Source organism: Rhipicephalus microplus, chromosome 4 (genome assembly GCF_043290135.1).
Source record: "Rhipicephalus microplus isolate Deutch F79 chromosome 4, USDA_Rmic, whole genome shotgun sequence".
NCBI classification, from domain to species: Eukaryota; Metazoa; Arthropoda; class Arachnida; order Ixodida; family Ixodidae; genus Rhipicephalus; species Rhipicephalus microplus.
Window position 1 is genome coordinate 46,148,769 of NC_134703.1, and position 14,727 is coordinate 46,163,495.

Below are 14,727 nucleotides of genomic sequence, written 5' to 3' on the forward strand. Positions count from 1 at the left end.
AAGGTATTCTAACCGCGTGGGGTTCGAAAGAAGTACGCAATGAAAGACCGAACAAGAAAAGCTCGCGTTCGCTCTTTTAAGATTTTTGAGACGGTCCTTCTGACAAAAAACCCACCACAGAAAAAGAGCCTGTGAGAGAAAAGAGAACGTAAAAGACACGGTGCACGGGAATCGAGTGACTTCTTCCCCAGAGCTTCGGATGCTTCGCAACTATACGTTCCAGACATTGTAATACATCCTGACAGGGGTGCGTTGTGCAAAAGGGGAGGCATACGTTGCGTGTGACATTTCTCTCTGCGCCGCATTGTGTGCCTTCCTTTGTGTTCCGATGTCTAGCCTTAGGGTTGGCTTGCTCCGGAACCCTTACGGCTTCCATTGGACATTATATTTACGAGCCGCTATAAATTGCCTGTGCTCTCCGAGCGTTCACAGACCCCGCGTGGCGCAAGGCGCATTGCGTAAGTGAAGGGTGCAGGTCGGATCTTACAAGACGCGAAGACAGGTCTTTTCGAGGGGCTTGTGTTATCGAGTAATGAGCACCGTTGGGTATGTACAATAGTTAGGTGAGAACAATGGTACTACTGCAACGCCCCAATCTTGTGAACGCACCGATCGGCATGTGGAAGGAAAAACCTAAGTAACTTGATCATTCGCCCAGGATAATTCGTAGAAAAAGAAAAAAAGAAGGTGATGGTGATGTCTTGTTGCGGTCTTACGTTATCGTTATTGTGATATAATCTAAGGAATAAGTTCCTTACCATTTGGTAAGTAGTGGAAACTATCCACTACTTACCATTTCGAAATTATGGACAAATTATTTCATGCAGCAAGGCACCGCTCGTTTCATGACCGATCCCCCATGGCGGGTTGCGCCGGGATAGAGGGCTAATCAATCAATCAATCAATTCTTGCTGTTGGTGCTTACCTAAAAAAAGGTGAGCTTAATTCTTCAGTTAAATACATATGACGCTAAAAACACGCTGTAAATTAAGACTGAAAGAAAACACCATCACTAAGAGAAAACCCTAAAGATCAAGCAGTCAGACTATTAAATGGGGTATTGCATAGATATAACAATAGGTTGTATTTAAGCGAAAGCGATATTTTTATACTGAGTTTCAATGTGTCGATTTTTGAGTTGGTGAATGAAATAGTCACGCTACATGATGTCATAGCGATGTCATGCTGACGCCTGAGGTTTTGTGATCTGTGGCAAAATCACCAGATGGTTCTCTCCATTCACTAGTGTTGACGCCGCCGATACCGACGCTGTAGGTCGTTTCGCGTTTGAAGAGGTGTCTAAGGCTGCTGCCTTAACAAGGACAGGAAATCAGTAAATCTTTTTTATGATGTACATTGTGTCTGTGGACTTATAAGAAGTCGGCAGATTCCGCGTACCTAGAGAATTGACGTTATGCAAACACGGGAAAGGAAGTGACAAAGTTATAACTTTTTTGTGGAGTGACACATTATGAAATGACGATAAATGTATGTACAATGGTTGACGCACAGCCATGTTCAACATGCGCAAATCTTTATAGAACAATATGTTTGCACTTGCGCAATGACGCCAACAGGAACATGAGTATTAGCAACACCGGAAGCGATAAGCTGACATGAAGTGCTTGTGTTTGCCAGGATGATAGCCCTGGACACTTCTAAATAAATTAACTTCAGTGAATGGCACCGAGATACAATTGGCGTTAAGCCTACGGGATGGCTGTATCATAGGGGTACATATCAATCTACGGGATGGCTGTATCATAGGGGTACATATCTAATGTTTAAAATTGGATAGGTTCGAGCGCTTTAACCACAATTGCCGTTTGACGAAAAGTACTCTAATTAAAAGGGCTTTCCGAGACCTCGCATGACTCCGTGGTTGAATGCTTCATTGCCACGCAGGAGGCGGGGGTTCAATTCTTGCTGGTATTTTGACATTGATTCTTTGCATTCGTCGAGACAACGCTACCGATATCGGGTATTTCTTAACGCTCGCACGTTAAACTTGCCCATGTGTGTTTTCACTGTTCTTGGGTCAAATACCTGTGTTCAAATACCTGTGACACATACCCGTATACCAGTAGCACATACACGCCTGCGGGTATGTGCTACTGTTTGACAGGAAGTTTTAGACGACATACGCGACGGGATTGTGTGCAGTCATCCTGTCATGGCCGGCGAGTCGTATTGTATTCGTCAAACCATCTTACCTCCCCGTACTAATTTTGGTTCATCCCAAGCCAAGGGAGTGATCATGGGACCATCCATACGTAAGCGGCTACATAGATAGATATATACGTCGATATACGCCAGAAGTGTTGTATTACGCAACGAAAGGATTCGCATTAAAAAGCTGCGCTGTAGCTTTGACAGTTCAAGCCGTGTGCACGTCATTTACTCTAGTGTGAATCAACTCTCAAACTTGTTGGAAAAAGCCCAAGTAAGCATATGAGCAGCCAATATGGAAAGTCGCCTGCGCCTCCTGTGGGCCTCCGATGTGCGCTCTTGCACCTAAGCATGCGATGACAAAAGCTTTCGAGATTTGATTCACAAGTTATAAAAATTTTGTTGCTTACAAGCATATACACACGAGTCCTGCGCTCAATTGCAGCGGAGCTGCATGCCGTGTCAGATCGGATCAGGAGCTTCCGCTTGCGGTTCACTTCCTTTCACTATCAGTGAGCATAGTAATCTTTGTGAGTCCAAGTTGCTGAGGTATACAAACAAAAACACACGCTGTAACAGCAATAGGATAGTGCCGGGTATAGGCCGGAAGTTATGTCAAAAGATCGTGAGCCGACAAGAAGTGTGCTCCTGCATGGGAAATTAGCAGCGTTCAAGGCGAATCATGCGAGAGCTGAATATTTAAACAAACAGGTGCAGGCCGTATTGGCCAGATGCAGGTATCTACAGCGCCCGTTGATTGTGTCGAGTGAGAAGGCTAGTGTTCAGGAATTCGTGTTGGTATGGCCCGAGGGGACGAGTAGGCTTGCTTTTTGTATTTTGTGACTCAACCATTGGAGATGCTCGAGAAAGCCTTCCCAGGGCTACTGCCTTATTCATAGACGGAGTGCCCGCGCGTTAAGCAGACTCGGTAATGAGATCTTCCTATTCGCCTATGGTTCCTGGCTGCGACTATGGGTTGCAAGCGCCCAGGATTCATCTGGTACGGTTCGTAAAAGTTTCTCCGCGTAACAGTAAACATTCGACGACGAATAAAAGAAGTCAGTAGCGTGTGATGCCTGTAATAAGTGCAGTTCTTGTTTGTTCTACTGTACAGCAAAAGGCTTATTATGACAGCATCACGCTAAACTTCGTTAGTGTGTAGTCAGCGCGCGAATACATGACCAAAAGGGTCTCTATGAGCAAGAAGCTATACTATGCGCCCCGTCAAAACACCGTGCTATCACCGGAACTCGCTGCCTCCTGGTAAAACTAAGTTATGTTGATAAGTACAGTTACCTTACCCTCTGCTTTGACTTCGGGCTGATGTTTGATCCCCTGAGTGATATTCGCTTGTGTCTTCATGGTAAGAAAATGAAAACCGGACGAACTTTTTTCTTTCGCATGTTTTCACAAAGCTTCTCTGTAGGCTTTTGGTCTTAGTGCTGAAAGCGGCTACATTATGAAACATTACGGCAACGTAAAAAAAAGTCGCTGTGAGCGTGGCGGCTGAAACTGGCAGTGCGTGAGGCCGGAAACCTTAGTCTAGGGTCAGAAACTGACTGAAAAAAATGTCTTTTTGTTTTGTGATTTTCAAGCATACCCAAAAAGGCGTCAGTTGCGTCAAATAATAAAATCAAAGAGCACAATTGAAATATGTGGGTAATATACAGGAATGTTGTTTTTCTTTTGTTCCACGTGTCGTATTCGGTAAGGCGGGCTATATGAAGAGCAGCTCGTGGTGCGGGATAAAATATGGTATTTATTGTCCTGTCTAAGACGCGCTCTTGTCGAACTAGCAAGCAAAAAGCAGCAATAACAGCAGTACGTTCTTTCAAGGCCTTCTATTCCACGTGCAGTTGAACTTGGTGCGAAGCATCGCTTCCCCGAATACGACATCTTCAGTTCCACATCCATCACGTTGTCGTGTTTGGCTTTCGTTTTTATTATCCGGGAACGCTACACGTAAGACATTCCGCGTTTTTTTAGCACGAAAACGAGAAATGTAAGATTCTTACTTATTTTCTCAGCCACTTCTAACCTAGCTTGAACGCAGCGGAAGATGCCGCTGTCGCATTAAACTGAAACACTATGCAAAGCAGGCCTATTTCCTTTCATTTCCGACAGTAATTCTCTCAGAAGTCGGGGAAAGATGTCGTGCATGAAAACTTTGGCGTGACTTTGGTCGTAACGTCAAACCCAAACCTTCGACACCGGAAATTGGCAAGGGTTGAAATTTCCGATGTCTCCAGGAAATGAAAGTCACTCCGAGTACGATGCTACTGGCTTTCGCATACAGGTAAACTCGGTAAGCACAACAGCTCCAACCAGATGTTCAACTATACAAAATACTTCCTTAACATCGATGTTGTGGCTTCGCATGCCATATTACGGACAGTTTCGGGATAACATAGTGGTGCGCAGCAAACGGCTAAGAAAGTGAAGGATCAAGAAAGCAAGATATTGTCGGTTGTTCCATGATGAACCAAACAAGCTCGTAGCTCGGAATGTTTTTTTTTTTTCACGTATGGGAGAAACATATTAGGAATGCCCATCTATTCACGTTTTCTCCTCATGCTTCATCGGTGAAACGCTTGACCTTTACAATTGGGATTCATCCAATATTTGGGACATTATAAAAAGAATAAAAAATCCTGCAAAGGGACATCGCAAAATAATTACATTCTAAGGACGCATTAATCTTCTAGTGTTACTATTACTTTAAAAATGAAGAATCCTAAAAGTTTTGAGTTGGGTGTACGTGATAATTTCAGGCCAACTGGGAGAAATTATTATCATACAACATCAAGACAGAGTAAACCTGCGGTAAAGAACATTCAGAGTGTGTGACCACAGTCAAGGTTGAAAAAGACTGCTGAGACCTACGCGCAGGAACAAAACAACCTTCCATCATCTTAAAAAGGACAATATTGGTATATATAAGACAAATTTATGCACATAGAGACCTGAAAAAAGCAAGAAAAGGATAAGACTGATTGAGACTAGCTATCTGTTTTAACGAGCAAAATTCTCAAGATTAGTTTCAAGTTTCAAACTAATATCAAGATTAGTTTCAAACTTGCGGTTAAATGCCGCAGAAGCAGCTTAGAAATATGAGAGATGCTGTAGTGGAAAGCTCCGGAAATTCCCACCAGCAGAGGCATTTAACGTGCACCTAAATCTAAATACACAGACTTCAAGTGTTTTCGCATCTATCGAAAGTGTAGTAGCCGCGGCCGAGATTCACTCCCACGGCCTGCGGGTCAGCAGTGGAGCATTGTAACCAGTAGACTACCGTGGTAGGCTGATTTCTCGCTGTCGCTATAGATGTTCAAGACGATGACATTTCAAATGAAACAGGTGTTAGAAAAATATCTGAACATGGTGTGCTTCCTCGTAGTGAATTGATTTTTGAATATGATCACAAACTTTGCAGATATTAGTGCTTCCTAGTGGGAACCAGCAATTGTTTGAACTAACTAGGAACTTCAGTTCTAGTATAATAGCGATGTGATAGCTGAGGATTGATTGATTGATATGTGGGATTTAACGTCCCAAAACCACCATATGATAATGAGAAACGCCATAGTGGAGGACTCCGGAAATTTAGACCACCTGAGGTTCTTCAACGTGCCCCCAAATCTGAGCACACATGCCTACAACATTTCCGCCTCCACCGGAAATGCAGCCGCCGCGGCCGGGATTTGATTCCGCGAATTGCGGGTCAGCAGCCGAGTACGTTATCCACTAGACCACCGTGGAGGGTCAATAGCTCAATATATATATTTAGAACTCGAACAGCTGTTATGGAGAGTCCAGCAGGATCCCGGCGCAGCAGACTTAGTTTTCCTATTAGCACGTGGGAGCGTCTCGTAACGTGCTAAATTTTGTTTTGAAGGACCGCAATAAATTTTATCCGTCCATTTCAAGTCATTTTCCGCTATAGTCTAACACACACACACACACACACACACACACACACACACACACACACACACACACACACACACACACACACACACACACACACACACACACACACACACACACACACACACACACACACACACACACACACACGCACACGCACGCACACACGCACACACGCACACACGCACAACACACACGCACAAAAAAAGGGCAGCACATCCACGGGGTGAATGATGGAGAGTGGGGCGAAGCATCCGTCCGCCCATTCGTTCTTGCTTCTATGCGTCCGTCTGTGTGACCGTCCATGCGTCCATCCGCCGGTGCGTGCGTGCGTCTGTTCGTGCATCTGCACGTTCATCCGTGCACCCATCCCTGCGTTCGTCCATGCGTTCGCCCCTGCGTCCGTCCATGCGTCCATTCGTCCGTGCAGCCATCCGTGTGTCCGTCCATGCACGTGTCTGTGGGTCCGTTCATCCATCTAGTCAACACTCCAAGTGCCACCATCTCACATCTTTTCATCATATATTCCGCATATAGAAGCACCGTCATCCAGCAGACATTCGAAGCAATAAGCGAGAGGTGGCACACGCACACTTTCTTACGGCTTGCGCTTCGAGTCTTCTTCCCACCTTTAACCACCTCGAGTTCATGGTATATACTAGTTCACTGTATTCATGGCACTGCGGCTCAACGCTCGCTAAACCTTTTTAAAACCAAGGAGGTTACGCCCAGCGAGTATAACCTAGCAACCCTTTCTTGTCAGATAGTGCTCAATGTAGGCGCCAATGGCTGCTAATGGGGAATGAGAGACAGGAGAAATTAACGCGCACGCTGCAAATTTTTTATTGTTCAACAACGCACAGGCGAAATCTCCCACCAGCACCACCTTGCGGGTCAAAGCTTAAGACATGTTACGCGCTACTACGAGGGACGAACGGGTGCCGCTTTAAGGAGCTTCGCACCTAAAACCAAGCAGGACAAAAAAAAAATCTTTGCATAAAGTACATCAGGCTGTTAAAGTACTTAGTGGCGGGGGCGTAGATAAAAATTTATTTTACCACCATAAAGCTCTATTTGATGCATGGATGTATGCGAGACCATCTTTTAAGATGTTTTAGGTGAATGGATGGATGCAAGAAACTTTACTTCATCAGAGAACAAGTGCGACGATTCTATGTTATCTAGACATCAACACCAAGGTTGACGGCGAATTGGATGTCCCACTTCATGACCATTGTCTGTACGGTTGATACTAAGTGTGGTCTATCTATGAAGCAGAGAGATGGCATTTTGGCCAGCTCAGATTTCTTTGGTTCAAGATGCATTCTGAAGAAAGAAGAAAAACGAAGATGACTTGAGCCCTCGTGCATCACGATCACAAGCACCTGCAGCTGCCATAAAAAGAAAGAGAAAGAAGGTTTCGAGCACCCTTCGCCGGAATCGCTGAGTCTTCAGAAACGCCGACGCGTACTACTGCTCATCCTGTTTTCTTGTGAATTGCTGCTTCTGACCAACAATGAAGTGAGTTGAAGTTTTACGTAAGCGATCAAGAACAATTGAGCGTAGGAGTTCCTATCTCTTATTATTGGTTCCCTCCTATTTGTTCACAGTTAAGCCTTCGATCATAGGTGTCACTTCCTGGTCTGCTTGCGTTCATGAAATAAGAAGTTACTGTATATTAAAGCAGACTAGTTCCGATGAGCCCAGATAGCAAACAAATGGAATTTTTTTGTTTGATTTAGATTCACTTGGTACTATCCCCACCAAAAACATATATAGCGAATTTCTTTAGTATATGTGTTGTATACAACATCTATGGCATATATTTGCGCTAACTTTTAGGAGTATTACTGCTTTTTATGTGAAAAATTGTATTTTTGTGAACGCTAGCACTGTGCGTAGTCGCTGTCGATAGTTACAGATAATGAACTTCTCGTAAAGATGCGCTCAGGGTACGTGTAAACACTTCGAATATGCATTGGTTTGTGTTCAATTGACTGACTATCCAAAGCCTATTTTCATTTTGATGTAAATCCTGGAATGAATACGAATCCTTGGATACTGCACTTTTTAAATGCCGTGACTGAAAATCATAGGTAAGCTTTCGCAGACAACATGATATAACGCAACGACTAGCAGATGTAGGAAATATTGAAATAGCGCGAAATTTCATGGAAATCGGTTATTTTTCTTCCATTGTGTAATGTGTCCAAAGTATTGAGTTTGTGTATTTAGATGCTACGAAAACGATTTTTGAAATCTCAAACCTGACGTTGTCGGCGCACGCAGTTAGTGCAGTGCGGAAAGCGCCGATTGAGCATTGTAGAAAAGTGAATTGAGTGCTGTACATGGATATATTTTTTTCATTCTATACTTAAACACCTAAATAGATTATGTTGTGAAAACTAAAGTTTGGCTTTTAGGAAGGACACAAGTGCAAGGGAAGATATAAGGAGGAAAGAGGTTGGTGCACAGAGAGAACCTTTTCGTACGCACAAGCTTATTCTCTTCTACGCTCTCTCTCGCCCACCTTCGGAAGCATCGCGCAGTTCACCTGACTGGAATGTATGATTGGCCTGCTTTGCAAGCGATGATGTCAAGTGGTCGGTGGTGACTGTGAGATGCTCAGTGATCCAGAGCCCAAACAGAACGCGTTGAACGCTGACAACAAAATGGATGGATGAAAAACATTATTATACATATTACTGAATGGGTGGAATCCCTAGTCCGGGATCCGATTGGCTTGCACCCCAGTCCTTGCGCGAGCCACCAGGGCCTCTGACGTTTGTTCAAGGAGCTTCTATCCGAGGAAGCGAGAGGGCGCTCGTAGAAGAGAGGTTGCTGACCCACGCAGCAATGCCACAGCTACAATGACGTCACGTGAAGTGGCACCATGATGACGTCATGGTAACCTTACATATTTTGCTTAGCTCTCAGTTCATGATGACGTTACCAGTGACGTCACGCTCGGTGGAATCATGGTAACGTTACAGATTTTGCTGAACTCTAACTTCACGATGACGTTACACGATGGAGTCATCACGTGATCATTTTTTACACCACTTGTGCTGACACCGACGCCGCGTGACGCTGACGGTCAATATTTAAGTGTGGCGAGGCATCTAAGACGGCCGCATTCATAAGAGATTTGCAGTTGCCATCTGTGGAAGCATTACGTGCGCCTGTACCACAGTCTATATGTTATCTTGTCGCGTCGCACATGTCTGAAAATTTTAAAGGGCTCCTAAACGGCCTCTGAGAAAAAGAGCGCTTTATTTTCTCCTGGCATTTCCCGTTCTCACTGCACAACTCATGACGTAGGGAGTTTATTCACGTGACATCATGATGAAACAAGCTTTCCATTAGCCAGTATAAAAGAGATATAGTTTGTGAACTGTTTCATACTCCGCTTTACCATGCAGCCGCGTGGTTGTTTTGCTTAGTATTGCGGGACTATCGGGTGCGAAAATGTGATTGCAAATTTTTTCTACGTTTGCGACTGCACAGGGGTAGATAGCAGCGTTTACTCGAAAAGCGCGAAATCTTAACAGGCTCAACGCGAAGTGCGGACATTCAACATTTTTCACCAAGAAATAAGTGACAAAGGGGAGACAACGCTTATTGGAAGGCGAGGCAGAAGCAACTGTCTCGCCTTTGAACTTGGTGTGCTTTAGGGGCACGTTAAGAACTGTCCCTTGTTCACATTTCAGGGTCCTGTTTTGTGTGAAGCGCTTCTGCCGCTCGCCCTTGGCTCTGGTCTCCATCTGCTTGCTGTGCGTGGTTGGACTCAGCCTCACATCCCGAGCGCGGCATGCGGAGCCGGTTTTCTCGCACTACCCCAGCTCGCTGTGTGCCGGCAACAACACGCAAGTGGTGCTGGTAATCCGCACGTGGCCAGGACACGGCACCGTACGCGACGCGATCCGAGACACTGTAGCACACAGCGCAGTCCGCTCAGCCCTGCCTTCGTGGACTTTCCTTTTCTACACGGGCTTCGTGAAAAACTCGACGAGGTTGGTCGCGTTTCACCTTATACGTGGTAACCACCTCTCACCCAGGGTAGCGATTCAGACGATAAACCAGGTTTATATTTTTAAAGATGCGATTAGGTGTTTTAAATGCGAATGCATTTCCTAGTCAGGCTATGTCAGGCGCTCATCATGATCCGTACACCACCCTCTCCCATAGCAACAGCTGCAGGCGTGCGCTTTTCCTCGCTCCTAGCAACCGGAGCATGTGGTGCGAGAGAGTCTGGAAGAGGGTAGGTCACTTTAAAGTGACATATCAACATTCCTCACTCGTGCTTCGCATATCATCGATTCCCGCTGTACGTGGGATCTGCCTTTTTTTTTTAACCTTGCACGCACGCTAGCTACCAGAGCCGCGTTTCTCGGGACAGAAAAACGTTACGTGCAGTGAACAGCGCTATTGGCTGCACGGTGTAAGAAAAAAAAAACTATTTTTTTTCTAACGCTGGATTCTCACTTGTGAAACGCCGTTATGGACACCACGCAATGCATTCGCATTTGCTCACGATTCCTGTCGAGGAGGTGGGAATTTTTTTTTTGTCTATCTCTCTATGTCGAGCGGCTTACGAAAGACGATAGCTTATTAATATTACTGCAGAACGGCAGTGCGACAAACACGGACGAAGAAGGCTCATGTATACACGATGGGCGCAGATGAGTACATGTGCTTCCTTCATTATTTCTTGTGCTGCTATTCAAGAGTAAAAGTGTGAACCAATTGACCCAAAGAAAAGTTCTATTGCAGGTTCATAATAAGTCTCCAAAAGTAGTGCGGTGCACCACTGAAGTAACAAGAATATCCACGGACAATATTTTTTGCATTTTGTCTTTATATAATGCAACGTTTAGGTTGAGGCATGTAGCGCGTGTAAGTGTAATGATCCATGGCTGTGCTAACGTAGGTTTTTGTTTCTAACAATTGACGGTGATTCTTGTGTGCTTACTGTCCAGATCAGCCAGAAGTTCGTACCAGACCATTTGCCCGCACGGATGATGTAGGGCTCTGAGATAACGTTAGTGTGCGTTGTTGTAGGTGCGCCAATATGCCATTTACACTTACTAGGTCTTTCATCTCTCGAACTTAAGGCGAAACCAAAGTACGAATGTTTCTGTATGGTATCATAAAAGTAAAAAAGTGTGAAGTTTCATTATGATGGTTATTGTAAGTAAAAGCATTCCCTAGTGCACAAGACATAATGGTACTTTTAATGCATAAAGTATATTCTAAACGAGAGGCTTATAGATATGCGTAAATGTTCTTACAGTGTGTGTGAGTGTCGTTAGGTAATATAAATAACTTAGGATAATACCTTGAAAATGAGTGTCAATCGTTAATTTTTATTCAAAATGACTGAGACAACTGACACGAATGTAACACAAACATGGCACCAGCTCAGGGGTCGATGCAGGCTCGGATTCATAAGATATCTTCAAAGAAGAACTGTTAATGGTGCCAGAGTTCTACTAAATTTCTGCAATGGCCCTCGTCATTTCTAAGGTGGCTGTGTACCTTTTTGGCTTTAGTTATACAATTCCACAGAGAACTTATTTAAACATTGATGACGGCAAGGATGCTTGTCAAGACGTTGGCTTTGTCGACATTTTTTTAGTAAATGATCAAATGATCTCTGACGCAGCAAAGGTAGCTTCTTTTGAACAGTCGGGGTTGTTACGTTGACCCGAAGCTGAAAGCGTGGCCACAGTTATTAAAACCACTTCAGGCCACCTAGCAGTAAATAATGTGTGCCTTGCAGTGGTACAATGTGGATGTGATATCAATTAGAAATATCCCACGCGAATGGTGCAAGAAAAAAAAAAACAGGTTCTCTTATGCGTTTGCCTAAGACGTATTTACCTTTTTTATTCTCAATTAATATAAGGGTCCTCAATCTACCTCCTCCGATATTTATAACGTGACTTTGCATCGCCTTCAGGATTGGAGGCATTGCAAGCTTTCTGCGTTTCGGTTGAATTGTTGTGGCCCCCATGATCGGCCTGACCGCGACCAAGCGAAGATGCCATGGGACGAAGCCGTAATATTATGTAAGGTTCTGTGATGATGTCACGAATACGTCATATTTTGATATATGTGTGACGTCCCGATGACGTCAAATTATGGTGTCATGGCGTGTTGATATCGTGCATCCCTCGTGTTCACGCCGACAACCAGAGACTACGGTCGACACGGACGGCCTATTTGATCATATGGTGGTTTGGGGACGTTAAACCTCACATATCAATGAATATGTCAATCACTGATGGCATATTTTCGCGTTCGATGAAGTATCTAAGGTTTTCGCCTTAATGTATGACGCCTCATCACAATAACGGGAATTGCGTCATGTTGGGGCTTTTCAACACGAAAGGGTTTAATGCGGTGCTTCTGCCAAAATTCACTAACATCTTGTGTGCCATGCAAGTGAGATCGGATAAAAATCTATTTGGCATGTAACGTTTACTACGCAAAGCCTTGCATACTGTACGACGGGAAAGTCGTACGCAACTGTCACTACAAATGGCCCCAACATGCTTTAGGATGAGCGGGAACAAATTTTATACTATTTGGAATATGATAAAGTCTCTTATGGTAGCGCATTGCATTGTCGTAAAAGGAATTTTATTTGCACTACATGAATACATCCGATGGTTCACTTTTCATTTCCACAGGTTCCACAGAATATATTAACAATCACTGATTGACATCTTTATGACATTCAACAAAGGAAACATTCACGCTGCGCGTCGGCCTTGTTTCGGACCACGCAACAGTCGAACTTCAATATTAAAAACTTGAACAAAAGCACAAGACCACTTTTTCAAAAACTTCTCCTTCCCTATAGCGAGAAAAACTCTGTTTTAAAGTGGTATACTACAACGTTATGCATTCGGGTCAAGATTGGCCACTGGTTTCTGCGCGCCCTAGCTTGGTTCACTGCTAGGCCTCTGTTTTCCCACAATGCAAAAAGGTCTGGTGGTCTGTACCTGACGTCCTAGCACACTGTTTGGGCACCGACTCTTCTTGGAGAACCTTTCTTCCTCTAGTCGGTGGTACACTCTGTCTACGAGGGACGAGAATGTTGTGGCCCCGTTGCACGACAGCAATGCATGCTCGCTGTCTTTGTGTTTTCGGCAGCGCACATCCTGCTTAGATTTGATATAATGGCACTTGAACATCCGGTCCAACGTGGATAGAACACCCTACCGAAGCACCAAACCACGTCTTCAATGTTTCCCGATAACGATTGATTGATTGATTGATTGGTTGATTGTTTGATATGTGGGGTTTAACGTCCCAAAACCACTATTTGATTATGAGAGACGCCGTAGTGGAGGGCTCCGGAAATTTCGACCACCTGGGGTTCTTTAACGTGCACCCAAATCTGAACACACGGGCCTACAACATTTCCGACTTCCTTGAAAATTCAGCCGCCGCAGCCGGGATTTGAACCCGCGACCTGTGGGTCAGCAGCCGAGTACCTTAGCCACTAGACCACCGCGGCGGGGCTGTTTCCCGATAACCAGCTGGGCGTTATTAGTCCCCAGGGAAAGATCGGGTTTTTAACTTCACAACCATGGTGCACATTGTCACTATTGCTCATATGGCCCTACGTATTTGCACCATTTTCTTTTTAAATATTACTGTGATTTCATCACTGTTTGCTGACTAAAAAACTAATCCTCTTTTTACTTTTTGTTGGGAGGTCCCCCAGACAGTTTTTACTTTGGGACCTCCGATTTTTCATTCGACATGCAGAAAATGTATTCATAAAATATGTATCTAGTTTTGAATAAACAACAACAACAACAACAACAACAACAACAACAACAACAACAACAACAACAACAACAACAACAACAACAACAACAACAACAACAACAACAACAGAATTTTTATGCGAGTTCCGTATTTCGGGTCTTTAGTAGGAGAGCCTCAAGGCGTAGTGCGGCCACCTGTTTATAAATGCCGATGACATGCCTATAGGCACCCGACAGTGGATCAGAGGGCATGACGGAGATTTTTGAGCCTCGTCAGCATTGTTGGTACCGACTGCCAGGGATACTAAGAAAAAGAAACGCTCGCTGAACACAGTGACACGCTGAAGTGTCAGTGTCCTTTATGGCAGGTTTTCAAAAAATGCTTCCTGGGCGCTTTCATAATCAGCCGTGACCCACCTGCTCACAACTAAAGAAGGGAATGATATGCACGTGCAAGTCAGATTTTGCTGCGTCTACTCGCTAGGCTACGCTTAGGAGGACTCGGTTTTGCTGCGCCTACTATAGGCTGTGTGTTCTGGCGCTACCATCAGATCTCGTAAATTTTATTGCCGGATGCCTATAGAAGAGAATTGGGTTCACTGCCTTCGGCCCCAGTGGGAGAGCCTGCAGATACAGGAGGCTCTGGACCAAGGAGGTCTCAGAAACTTCAAACCTCTTTGCTCCGGTCCTTTAGAAAACAAGACGCAAGTTGCGTCGAAAGATGAACCTCCTGTAATTGTAAGACTAATACCTCTGTCACACGGCCACGACCAAACTCCGTTAAACTCCGTCAATGTAAAGCTCCGCTAGGTAGTTCGACGGAGATGGAGTTGTATCAGTATCACAC

The 14,727-nt window shown here is 44.6% G+C and overlaps 1 protein-coding gene across 1 annotated transcript in view; it reads left to right on the plus strand.

Moving 5' to 3' along the window:
- Nucleotides 1–14,727, plus strand: part of LOC142814260 (uncharacterized) — a 59,679-nt gene that overhangs the window by 40,620 nt on the left and 4,332 nt on the right. Inside the window, exon 10 of the mRNA XM_075892701.1 lies at nucleotides 9,807–10,109. Within this exon, the coding sequence (XP_075748816.1) occupies nucleotides 9,807–10,109 (303 nt within the window). The remainder of the gene's footprint in view (nucleotides 1–9,806; nucleotides 10,110–14,727) is intronic.